Here is a 12,017-nt window from a genome sequence, read left to right as displayed (position 1 = left end):
GAGACAGAGTGCTGGTGGGGGAGGAAAGGAGAGGGAGGGAGACACAGAATCTGAAGCAGGCTCCAGGCTCTGAGCTGTCAGCACAGAGCCCGACGTGGGGCTTGAACTCATGAGCTGTGAGATCATGACCTGAGCCAAAGTCGGACGTTCAACGGACTGAGCCACCCAGGCGCCCCTCCCATGTTCTGTTTTAATTAGCATGTCTCTCTCCTGTTCCCTTGAGGCAACACATACTTTGGTATATTCATTGGCCCACTTGTAATTCAGTGAATTGCCTGTTCATACTCTTCGCCCATATTTCTATTGGATAAGTTCAATAATCATACCCATTTCATGGATGGATAACTAGAAGTTTGGGGAGGGGCCATTACTTACCCTGATCACACAGCAAGGAGGAGGGAGTTAGGGCTAGAACCCATCCCCCACCTGACCCCACAGTCAGGTGGAGAATGGTATTTGTTCTGCTTTGACTTTGTGTCTAGATGGGGGGTCCACCTCTCGGTAGCTTTGAACTCTGAGAGAGCAGGAGACCAGGCCAGCTGTGCTCACCTGCATGTCCACTGCCCACGGAGGCACTGGGGAAAGAGCAAGGAACAAAACAGAAAAAAAGCTTCCTTCCTTGTGGAGTTTCCATTCTAGAAGGTGGGTGGGCAGTGTGTGTGTATGTATAAACAAGTATTTCTTTTTGCATACCAATGAATAAAAGTCATTTTTAAAAGTTTGCCAAGGGGCGCCTGGGTGGCGCAGTCGGTGAAGCGGCTGACTTTGGCTCAGGTCATGATCTCATGGTCCGTGGGTTCGAGCCCTGCGTCAGGCTCTGTGCTGTCAGTTCAGAGCCTGGAACCTCCTTTGGATTCTGTGTCTCCCCCTCTCTCTGCCCCTCCCCCACTCGCACTCCGTCTCTATCAAAAAATGAATAAACGTTAAAGAAAAAAAAATTTAATAAATAGTTAAGTAAAATAAAAGTTGGCCAAGGGATGCCTGGGGGGCGCAGTCGGTTAAGCATCTCACTCTTGATCTTGGTTCAGGTCATGATCTCACGGTTTGTGAGTTCAAGCCCAGCATCGGCTTCTGCACTGATGGTGTGGAGCCTCCTTAGGATTCTGTCTTTCTCTCTACCCCTCCCCTGCTTGTGCTCTCTCTCTCTCTCTCTGAAAAATAAATAAATGTTAAAAAAAATTAAAAAAAAACAAAAAACAAACAAAAAAACCCCACCCCAAACAAAAAATAACAGCTGACTGTGAAATTGAGCATTTATTGCATGCCAGACTCTATTCTCAGTGACTCAATCCTCACAGCCTCGAGGGTATATTAGAGAGATGACTTATGGATACTAGTATGCCCATTTCACAGATGGAGAAACCGAAGCACAGAGATGTTAAGTAACCTACGTGAGGCTGATAAGTAGCAAAGCCAGAATGGAAGTTCAGGTTGCCTGAGAGTCTAGGCTCTTAAGCGCTGTCCGACATAGCCTATATGGATTCTCTCTAGAAGGCTACAAAAGGAACCACGTACAGGCGCGGGAGCTGGGGGGCGGAGGGGCGTTGACATAACAAATAAATAAATTCTGTAATTTGCTAAAGGTGACAAGGATTATGGGGGAGAACTGAGCAGAGCTATGAGGAAATTGGGTGGGGTGAGGGAGCAGAGATGTTTGTGATTTTAAGTAGAGTCATCTGGACGGTCTCACTGAGAAGGGGACATTTGGACAGAGATCTGAAGGAGGTGGGGGAAGTGAGGCATGCGAATAGCATGGGTGAGGGACAAAAGGGTGGGAGCAGCCGGAGTGGGGGGCAGAGAATCGTAGTGTCTACCGCATTGTGTGGGGCCTCATGGGCCATGGTGAGGATTTGGGTTTTTACTTGGAGGGAGGTGGGAGCCATGGGAGAAGTCTGAGCACAAGAGGGACTTAGGGTTTTTTTTGGGGGGGGGTGAAAGGGTTAACAGCTCTATTGAGATATAAGTCACATATCTGGGCGCCTGGGTATCTCAGTCGGTTAAGCTTCTGACTCTTGATCTCAACTCAGGTCTTGATCTCAGGGTTGTGAGTTCAAGCCCCCAGCTGGGCTCCACGCTGGGCCTGAATCCTACTCAACAAATAAAAAAGTCAAGGGGCACCTGGGTGGCCCAACTCTTGGTTTCAGCTCAGGTCATGATCTCTCAGTTCTTGAGTTCGAGCCCCGCGTGGGGCTCTGGGCTGATGGCATGGAGCCTGCTTGGGATTCTTCTCTCTCTTTCTCTCTCAAAATAAATAAACATTTTTTAAAACGTTGAGATACAATTCACAGACCATAGCATTCACCCAAATCGAGTTCAGTGGCTTCTAGTGCGTTCACAGAGTTGTACAACTCTCCCCACAATCAATTGAAGAATATTTCCATCCCAATAAGAATATTTGCATCCAGTATCTCCAGCCCCTGACAACCACTAACCTACTCTCTCTGTCTCTGTATTTTGGCCCATTCTGGACATTCCATACAAAGGGAATCATGCTATAAGTGACCTTTTGTGGCCGACCTCTTTCACTCCGCATGATGTTTGCAAAGTTCATCCACATGGGAGCACGTACCCACGGCTTCATTTCTTTTTTACCGCCGAATGATCGTCCATTGTCTGGACGGACACACCACATTGAGCTTTTCCGCGCCTCGGCGGATGGACATTTGGGTTGTTTCCACTTTGGGGCTATTATGACCAAAGCCGCCGGGAAACATTCAGGTCCAAGTGTTTGTCTGGAGGTATGTGTTCATTTCTTTTACGTAGATACCTAGGGACTGAATTGCTGGGTCCTACGGTGACTCTTTAGCCTGTTAGAAAACTGCCAGGCTGTTTCCTACCCTGGCTGTGCCGTTTACCTTCCCACCTCCTCGCCAACACGGGCTATTATCTGGGGGCTCCCTTTCAAACAGGGTCCCTCTGGCTGCTCTGTGGGGCCCCGGATGAGGGAAGCCAGCGAGGAACTGTGGCTGGACCAGAGTGCCAGCCGCAGAGGAGGCGACAAGAGACTGCAAGCCGGAGTTCATGGCAGTCGTTACCAGATCAGTCGTGGGGCGTGAGGGAGGCAGGGCAGGGGAAGAATGACCCCAAAGATTTACTATCAGCTGGCTGAGCCTGCAGTAGGAGGGGGTTCGGCGGATGGGGCTCAGTGTTGGACGCGTCGAGTGCGAGACACCCGCGGACACCCAGCCGGGAATATACAGTGGGCCATTGGGTATGGGACGCTAGAACCACTCCTGGCGTTCACGGCCCATTTCTTGAATAATTAAAGTCAAAGCGGAAGCCGAATCCAGGGTCTCAGTTTCCCCCTCCGGAAAATGGGCACAATAGCACCACTGACTGCTAGGCTCTCACGAGGCCGGGGCGACTCCTGGGCAGCACAAGGCGGGCTTGCACGTCTGAAAACTGAAGGTACACGTCGGGTGGAAAGACGGCTGGGGGCTGCAGCTCCGGCGAGAAAGGGAGGGCATTTAGGTACGGTTCGAGCAGCGTCCGTCCGTCCGTCTCCCCCCCCCCCCCCGCCCCCCGGCGTCTGGCCGCCGTCAGAAAGCAGGATAGGAGATTGGGTCGTCACCCTGGCTTCCCCCACTCTCAGCTGGGTTTCCTCCTTGGGGGCGGCCGGGGCCAAAGTCGCTGATGGAAACCAGCTGCGGGAGGCGCAGAGGCTCGGCGCACGCCCAGGCCCCTCCCCGGCGCCGGCAGACCCCGCAGAGGGGGGAGGACGAGGGCGCCCTGGCTCCCCTCCCCCCTTCCGCAGCCGGGCCCGGGGCCCTGGCACGTCCGGCGCGCCTGATGCTTTCCAGATGTGAGCCCGGTTCCCTTCCCCCACCTGGCCCTGTGGCTTCTGCGGGGTGGCGGGGGGAAGCGGGGAGTCAGGGTCGGATACCCTCAGATCACCGGCACCCGGGCGGTGTCCCCTCCCCGCTCGGCTCGCGTCCCCATCCAGTCGGCCAAAACCGCGTAGGGAAGGGCTGACGGCGAGGAGAAGCTCCCTCCAGGGCCTCCCCCTGCTCCCCCAACGCCCGCCCCTTGGGGCGCGCCTCAGCCAGCCCACGCCCCTCCTGGCCCGCCCCCCCCCCGGACGCGCCCCTTGGGGGGAACCCCGCCCCTGACCACGCCCCCCGGATCGCCCCTAGGCCACGCCCCCGGGGCGCGCCCCGCAAGCCCCACCTCCGCCACCGTCCCCGGCGGGAGGCTTGGTCTGCGAGTTGGTGTCTCCGTGCGCTTCTGTGCGTGTCTCTCGGGTGTCTGTGTTTCTCGGTCCTTGTCTCGGCCTCTCCATTTCTGTCTGTGTGTCTCTCCTCTACCCTGCATGTCTCTGTCTCTCTGTCTTTGCGATCCTCGGCCTGTCTCTGTCTCACCTAGTCCCTAGGTCTCTATCTCTCCAAATTTGTCTCTGCGTCCCCGTCTCTCTCGGCCTCTCCCTGCATCTCTCTCTCCTTCTCTTTGAATTTCTCCTGTCCCAGTGCGTCTTCAGTTCTCTCCCTCTGGCCTCCAGCCCCGCCACCCTGCTGTGTCCCGGCGTCCCTCCCAGGTCTGCGTCCCCCGCCGGCCCCGCGGGGACGCCCTGCCCTCCCAATTTCCACCTCCGCCTACGGCTTTGGTGTCGGCGGGCCGCGGGCGCCCCCGTGTGGCCATCGGGGGCTGTCACGAGAGGCCCGAGGGTTGGGTATGGGCGCCCCCAGGGGTGTGACCAGTGCAAGACAGAGACCCTGTGGGTGCCCCTGATGACCCCGGGAAACGGCGTGGGACGCCAAGAGACTGTGTGAGCGTGTACTATCGCGAGCTTGTGACGTTGTGTGTGTGGCTGTGTGACCTGGTGACATTTTGTGACAACCAGAAATAGTGTGTCTGTGAAACCATGTGTTAGGCAGAGAGGCTGTGTGCGACTGAGTGTGTGACATGAGAGGTCGTGACACGCAGGTGGCTGTGTGGGACGCCGTGAGGCTGGATGTGCCTGCGACACCATTTGGGGGACTGTGACATCAGGAGGCTGGATGTGACAGCGAGAGGTTGTAGGGCACAGAGTGCAACATGGGGAGGACACGAGGGCTGTGGGGGTCACAGGGTGACAGGGTGAATGAGTGTGACACACCAGAGGTGGCGTGAGAAGGCAGCGTGACGGGCCCCGGGCAATGGGTGTGACAGAGGGACCACGTGAGTGTGACCGTGTGTGTCAGCCACGCTGGTCAACTGTGAGAAACTGACGATGTGCGACACACGGCAGGTGGGACAGCGAGACACTGTCACGGTGTTGGGACAGCGCGTGAGGCAGCGCGCCACTGTGCGGGGCACTCGGAGATGACAACACGAGAGAGACCTTGTGCGTGTGTGTCCCTAACATACTGGGTGACGGTGAAAGCGCGGGCGAAGTTGCCACCGGGTGTGAACAAGACAGACAGAAGTTCCAACTGCGTGTCAAGGTGTGTGACGTCTTGAGAGATGGCGTGTGACGCGGCCGAGCTGTGTGTGCCCATCTGAGACAGCGTGTCTGGCTGCGGCGCGTGAGGAGGCATCGGTGATGCTGGGCCACACGAGGAGAGACGGGGAGCCCCCGTGTGTGGCGCTGGGCGGAGGGGGAGGGGCCGCGACTGTGACGAGCGAGCGCGGGTCAGTCGTGAGACTGTGTGGCCCCCGCCGCCGCCGCGCGCGGGACAGAGCGTGCACGTCGATCTGAGGGACCGCGAGGGTGAGCCTGTGTGCTGGGAGGGGTGGTCTGTGGCGGGACGACGCAGGTGGCCGGCGGGACGGGGTGGGAGAGCACGTGTGCTGGAGGGGCCGCGCGGGACCCGCATCCGAGGTCTGGGGGACATCGGGACGAGTGCAGGGCGTGGGGCAGGCACCCTTGAACACTGTCTTTCCCTGCGAGTGAGCGTGTGCGTGCGTGTTTGAGAGGGACAGAGGCAGAGGCAGAGATGGAGAGGGGGACGGACAGAGAGAGGGGACCCAAAGAAACAGACCCGAGGCGGTGGGGGGGGGGGGCGGGACAGCGGTGGTGGCAGCAAGGAGGAGGCGGGCCCTCAGGGGCTGCGCCTCGGGGAGGGGGCGGGGCTGACGGCTGACTAGGGAGCGGGGGGGGGGGGGCGGGGGGGGAGGGGGACCCAGACTCGGTCTCCCAGGCTCTGCCACCTGCCTGCCATCCCGGCCCTGAGCAGCAACAGGTAGGAGGCTCCGGTCTCACCCCACGGCGGATCCCTGTGCCCCATCGCAGCCGCCATCTGTCCCCCTAGGAATGAATGAATGAGTGAATGAATGACTTCCCATGTCTGCGTCTTCACCAGCCTGTCTCTCCCCAGCCCCTCCATCCCCCTCTCTCTGTCCCCCTGTCCCCTCTCTCCTCTGTCCCTTTATCCACCCCCCCACGCCTCTCTCTGCCCCTCTATCATTGTGCCTTCCTCTGTCCTTCCATGTGCCCCTCCCTCTATCCTTTCCCACCCCCTCTCTCCACCCCTCCTGGACCCTCCACCTCCCCTTCTCTGTCCCTGCCCTGTCCCTTCATCCCCTCTGTCCCCCCTGGATCACTCTGTCTTTTTTCTTTTTTTTTTTGACCCCTCTCCTTGTCCCCCCTCCCCCCACATCGCTTCATCCCCCCACCTCTCTCTCCCGGGCCCAGTCTCTTTATTTCTTCGGTGCCTCGGTCTTTCTGTCACTCTGTGGCTCCCTCTGCCCCTCCATGTGTCCCTCTCTCCATCCTCTCTGCCCCTCTCCCAGTCATGGCCGAGTTGCCCGCCGCACCCCACCCCCAGCCCTCTGTTGGGCGGCTAATGAGCAGAGGCGCCTTTGAGGTGGCCAGGCCGGGCGTGGGGGAGCTCCCCAAGGGGGCCGGAGGGGGCAGCTGCTGCCAAGGCCCTAATGAGGCCCCCTCTGCGCCCTTCCCGCCGCGATCTTAATTCCTTGTTCTCCCTGAGCCGCCGCTAATTGGCCTGGGGAGGGCCCCCCTCCTGGCTCATGCTCTGTCCCCGGGGGCTGAGGACACCTGGATCCCCATCCAGCACCTGTGGCCCTGTTCTTCGGTCCCTCCCTCCACCTGCCAGGCAGCCTTATCACTGGACTTCCCTCCGGCCTTCCCTCGCCCGTCTTTGTCCTTCCCTCCATCTAGGTACCCCGTCTCTGCACCCCTCCATCCCTCCTCTGGCCCCTCTGGCCCACCCTTGGCCTGCCTCTTGGTCGCCCATCTGTAGGTCCCTTCATTCCTCCTCTTTTCTCTGGCTTCCTGTCCCTCCCTCCACCTCCGGGCACCCCGTTCGTACGCTCTTCCATCCACACCCCTGTCGCCGGGTCCCACTACCGCTGCCACCCCTACCTGGGGACCCCGGCTTGTCCTAACCTACCCCGTCAGCCCCTACTCCCGCCCGGCGTTTAAACTCTTCCCCGCCCTTAGCCATGTCCAACAACATGGCCAAGATCGCGGAGGCCCGCAAGACGGTGGAACAGCTGAAGCTGGAGGTGAACATCGATCGCATGAAGGTGCGGGGTGGGCTTGGGGAGGCCGGAGGGAGCTGCGGGGCTGGAGGCCGGACCCCGCGCTGTTGGAGGCGGGGCCCGCGGGAAGACCCTCTCCGGAACTGGGCGGGACCCGGGGGGCGGGGCCGGGAAGGGCCGGGGCGGGACCGGGGCTGGGAAGGGGCGGGACCGGGGCTGGGAAGGGGCGGGGCCGGGGCTGGGAAGGGGCGGGGCGGGCGGGGGCGGGGCCTTGGGCGGAGAACAGGCTGCGCCCCGGCGTCCGCAGGTGTCGCAGGCGGCGGCCGAGCTCCTGGCCTTCTGCGAGACGCACGCCAAAGACGACCCGCTGGTGACGCCGGTCCCCGCCGCAGAGAACCCCTTCCGCGACAAGCGCCTCTTTTGCGTCCTGCTCTGAGTCTTCGCGACAGCTTACCCCCTCCCTCGCCAAAGAGTGAATCCAATAAACGTGGCGGCTGTGGTGGTACCTGTGCTTTGGGGGAAACTGAGGCACGCACAGAGCTTGGGGCCATCACGGGGGACCCTGTCCCTCCACGGCCCTCCTGAGTGTGTTTGGAGTGTGTTGGGGGTGAGGATGTGTGGCGTGGGGAGGGGGTTGTGGATGGGGAGGGTGTACCGGAGGAAGTGAGCACCCTGGACTCTGACCTGCACTGGGCCCTCCGCGACCCTGAACTTATTTAATCATCCCCACAGTCCCAGAAGGCAGCTGGCTACTTGCATAGTATCCATTTTGCAGGGGAGGAAACTGAGCCAAAGGAGGTCCCCTCACTCCAAGTTACACAGCTGGGAGGTAATGAGGGGTAGACTGTGGCCTCCAGCGCTGAACCCCCGAACCCCTGAGCTGGCCCCTGTCCTCTCCAGGAGCCCCCGTGCCCACCCCTCCTTTCCCTCTCCCTGAATGACTCCACCCCCTGCCACGGGCTTACCTCTGTCTGTAGCACTGACCTCTGTTCATTCATTTGTCCCGTTCATTCTTCCAAGCCCTCCCTGAAGACCTACCTACCTTCTCTGTGACCAGCCCTGTTCTGGGTGAAGCCGGGGACATAGTTGGGACCGAGACAGCCCTTGGGGTTTGCCCTCTTGAGGCTCAGAATCCAATAGGAGACCCAGACGTGTCCCTAGATAGTCATGACCCAGACAGGGCAGGGCTGGGGTCGGGGAGCTCCGAGGGAGCGCTTGACTCAGCTTGGGCGCCGGGGAGGGCTTCCTGGAGGAGGGCACATCTGAGCTGGGACATGGTGGTAATAACACTTGGGGACCCAGAGGAGAGAGAAGCGTGGCTGGAGGGAGAGGAGACAAATTGAGGTGTGACGTTCCTCCCTTCGGTGGTTATTTTCTTTGTTCTGGGGACACAGGGCTGCCTCAGTCACAGTTCCTGCCCTGTGTTTCTCACTTCACACATTGGTGGCCCACAGGACATTTATAGCCTGCAGATATATATATATATATATATATATTTTTTTTTTTTTTTTTTTTTTGGTTCTCTACTTTTGGCCTACATAACGTTTAAAAATGTTCTTGACTTGGTTGCCAAATTGAAAAATAGGAGTACTTCACATAAAAGTCCTTATTTCTGGCTTCTCCCAAATCGGAAGTTCTGGTGACCTCAGGCCTGCCTAAGCCCTCGGGGTGACCCGGAGGCTGGGGGATGGGACCCGGGCTTCGTGGTTCACCAGAGTCTCCGTCCCTGTCCTACCGTCTCCTGGTTAAGGCGGCCGAGTCCCAGGGGGTTCTTACCGCGGCGTGAAGAGAGTGGGAAATGTCTTCAATGTCGAAAATGAGGAGACGCAGACCGCAGACCCGGTGAGGTGGCTGGAGGGCCACTGAGTTAGAGACCCCCCCCCCCCAGGGTCCTCACAGACTTCCTCTTCTCTCCAGAGGAACACCTGTGCTCCCCAGCTTGGGGCTAACGGGGTGGAGGGGGGGTTGCTGGACCCCTAGACCTGGATGGAGCCCCCTCACTGGGCCTCCCCTCCCTAGAGGGGGCCATGCGTGCTTCTGGCGAGCGCTCCATTATTCACATCGGATTGGGGTCCCCTGGGCCCCAACTCCGAGCTTCCTGCTGGATCGAGGCAGAAGCTTCTGTAATTACATCTCCCTCCTGCCTCCCACCTCTCAGCCGGCTCCAGCCCCGGTTGCATCATGTCTGTGGGAGCCCCGGGGGAGACTGGGGACAGAGAGAGCCAAGGATGAGCTGGGGAGGAGGGATGCCGGGAGGGAAGTCGCCAGAGGATTCTGGAATTTCTCAGACCCGGCATCCTTGCCTCTTAGAACCTGAAAGGCGAAGGAATCTCCAATTGCAGGACCTCAGAGGGCCGGCATGCTGGAGTCTTTCAACCCCGGGGGGGGCCAGAATCCTCTTCCCCTGTCCGGCTAGGATCCAGAGCTCTGCACCTCACGAGTGTAAGGATCTCTTGAGCCTAGACTGTTGAGATTTTTAGACCCTTTCAGCTTTGAAATCTTGGGGCTGTATAGCGGAGATCCCTTCTTCTGACTTCCTGACCCCGTGTGGGGAAGGGAGGGCGAGCAGGAAGGGAGGTCTACCTGGAGGAGGCGGGGGAGGCCGGATGAGCCGGACAGAGCAGGTCCCGGGTGACTAGCATCTATGTGTGCAAATCTGGATAATCTTGTTAGCGGGTATGACTTGGGAGCACGGGCTTCTGGTGACCCGCTGCTCTATCCGGCCAGCCCCAGCTGTGAGGTCAGCTCTGCGGTCAGAGCCAGGCCAAGAGGCAGAGAGGTGACCGCCTGGGGAAGTGATTGCAGTCAGCAGTCCCCTCCCTCTTCACCCCCAACCCCGAGGGCTGCCCCTGCCAGGCTGTCTTCCCTCTGTACCCCACAGGCCCTGAGCAGCGCTTGGTTCTGCTGAAGGGGTCTGGGGGCGGGGTGGCCCCAGCCACAACTGTGACCATCACTTCCTGGAGTCCTGTTTCTGAGGCCCCAACCTCACTTGATTGTTGGATAACCCCTTCCCCCCCCCCCCCAAAGACCCGGTTTATCCCTATGTTTCAGACGTGGCATCAGGCACAGGGCGGTGACATCACCTGGCCAGTGGGGGCTTGAGGTGGGAGTGGGGGCCGACGGATGAGCTCTTCCAGAAGCGACTGGAGGTGTCAGGAGGGGGCTTGCAGGACGGAAATGAGGGGCGCACCCCCCGCGCCCCGCAAAGGCAGGGCAGGGACGACAGGGGAGAGCCCCCTGGAGCAGGGGTGAGAGGCAGAGTCTGGCGGGTAGGCAAGGGCCCATTTGCGGTGCAGGAAAGGGCGGTGGGCAGAGGAAAAGGGCCTCTGACTGAAGGTGTTGGGACCTGCCGATGAGGGACAGGTCAGGATGGGCACACAGCGGCTCCTTGCAGCGGCCAGAGGGCACAGGAGGACAGGTAGGCTTGGCAAGTGTCAGAGCTGACGCGGCTGTGCTCACTCCTGTCTGTGTGTGGGGCGGGGAGGGGTACAGGGTGGGTCCATCCTTCTCCCTTCTCCCAGGGCAAGGTCAGGAGGCTGGGAGCCAAGAGAGGGTTGGGCCCAGGGCAAGGGTGGGGGGACGTGAGTTCTGCCACAAGGCAGATGCGGCCCAGGCAGGCAGCCGGAGGCCTTGGCCAACAAGCAGGGGTGGGGGAGACCTGGGGGGGGGGGGCAGATGACTCAGGGGAGGGCCTGCCGGTCCAGGCTCCAGCTCTGACCTTCCTCTCCCTCCCCTGTCCCCTTGCTGCACACCGAGGGGGGCCGTGGACAGCGCCCTGCCTCGGAGCCCCTCTGGGGCCCTCCCCCTGGGCACACAGTTAAACGGGTGGGAGTCTGTGGAAGGAATAACAACCGCCAGCAGCTACCTGAGGGCTGCCTGGAGGCGGGTGGGGTGGCTTCTGCCCTCACTGTCCACACCACGCCCCCAGCAAGCGCGAGGCAGCCACTCGAGGAAGGAGGACATCAGGGCTGAGCTAGACCAAGTCGTTGTCCCGAGTCACACAGCAAGTGGCTGGCGGGTGGCGGAGGGGGGTGCTTCCAGAACCCGTGTCTTCCCAAGGCGCCGGGCAGCAAACCTTCCCTTGCAAACCGACGCGGGAGACACAGCCACGAAGAGGCCCACAGGCCCGCGGTACCCAGGCGCCGACACCCTCAACAAGACGGTCAACAGGCACCAATGGGCGAGTGGACCTTCGAGGAAAGGGACGCCAGAGTGCACACACACACACACACTCACAGCGCTCTTCCAAGGCTCACCCGGGTGACACTAATCCCACACAGACCCGCACATGAAAGTCACACGTCCACCACGGTCCCTGGCACACCCCGCCCCCAGGTGCCCACCCCCCCCACCCCCCCCTGCCCAGGTTCTGTGCCGGCCGGCGCCAGCTGTCCCTGGGCTGTCCTGTCCTCTCCTCTGCCCCTCTGTCCGCGGTCCTTCTGGGGACGCCTGAGTCGCGTTCGACCAGTGCGAGAGGGAGGAGGCTGACTCACCCACCGGGGGCGGCTCCTTCCCACGGTTCCCCCGCCCGTGGAAGCCGCCCGCCCCCTCATAGCACAGCTGGGGCGACCTTTCACCCCAAGGCACCTGCAGGAAGA

At 60.3% G+C, this 12,017-nt stretch overlaps 1 protein-coding gene and 1 long non-coding RNA gene across 5 annotated transcripts; one reads left to right on the top strand and one right to left on the bottom strand.

Moving 5' to 3' along the window:
- The first annotated feature begins 2,478 nt into the window (after window positions 1-2,478).
- On the top strand, window positions 2,479-7,923 carry GNG8 (G protein subunit gamma 8). Of its 3 annotated transcripts, none has more exons than XM_027037871.2 (3): window positions 2,479-2,738; window positions 7,379-7,464; window positions 7,727-7,923. In XM_027037871.2, the coding sequence occupies exons 2-3, from the start codon at window positions 7,381-7,383 to the stop codon at window positions 7,853-7,855; spliced, it is 213 nt and encodes a 70-aa protein (XP_026893672.1). In that variant the 5' UTR covers window positions 2,479-2,738; window positions 7,379-7,380; the 3' UTR covers window positions 7,856-7,923. The 3 variants fall into 3 exon arrangements, with proteins under 3 accessions (XP_026893672.1, XP_053066323.1, XP_026893673.1); XM_053210348.1 differs by lacking the exon at window positions 2,479-2,738 and adding an exon at window positions 4,133-5,420; XM_027037872.2 differs by lacking the exon at window positions 2,479-2,738 and adding an exon at window positions 5,492-5,686.
- On the bottom strand, window positions 7,873-11,733 carry LOC128313212 (uncharacterized). 2 transcript variants are annotated; one of them, XR_008293579.1, is made up of 4 exons: window positions 11,285-11,732; window positions 10,503-10,884; window positions 10,003-10,206; window positions 7,873-9,732 (listed from the first exon to the last, which is right to left on the bottom strand). It is a non-coding gene; the product is annotated as an uncharacterized LOC128313212 (long non-coding RNA). The 2 variants fall into 2 exon arrangements; XR_008293578.1 differs by having other exon boundaries at window positions 10,003-10,884; window positions 11,285-11,733.
- Window positions 11,734-12,017: the final 284 nt, after the last annotated feature.

The sequence above is a fragment of the Acinonyx jubatus genome, chromosome E2 (assembly GCF_027475565.1).
Source record: "Acinonyx jubatus isolate Ajub_Pintada_27869175 chromosome E2, VMU_Ajub_asm_v1.0, whole genome shotgun sequence".
In the NCBI taxonomy this organism is placed as follows: Eukaryota; Metazoa; Chordata; class Mammalia; order Carnivora; family Felidae; genus Acinonyx; species Acinonyx jubatus.
This window is presented reverse-complemented; position numbering and strand designations above follow the sequence as displayed.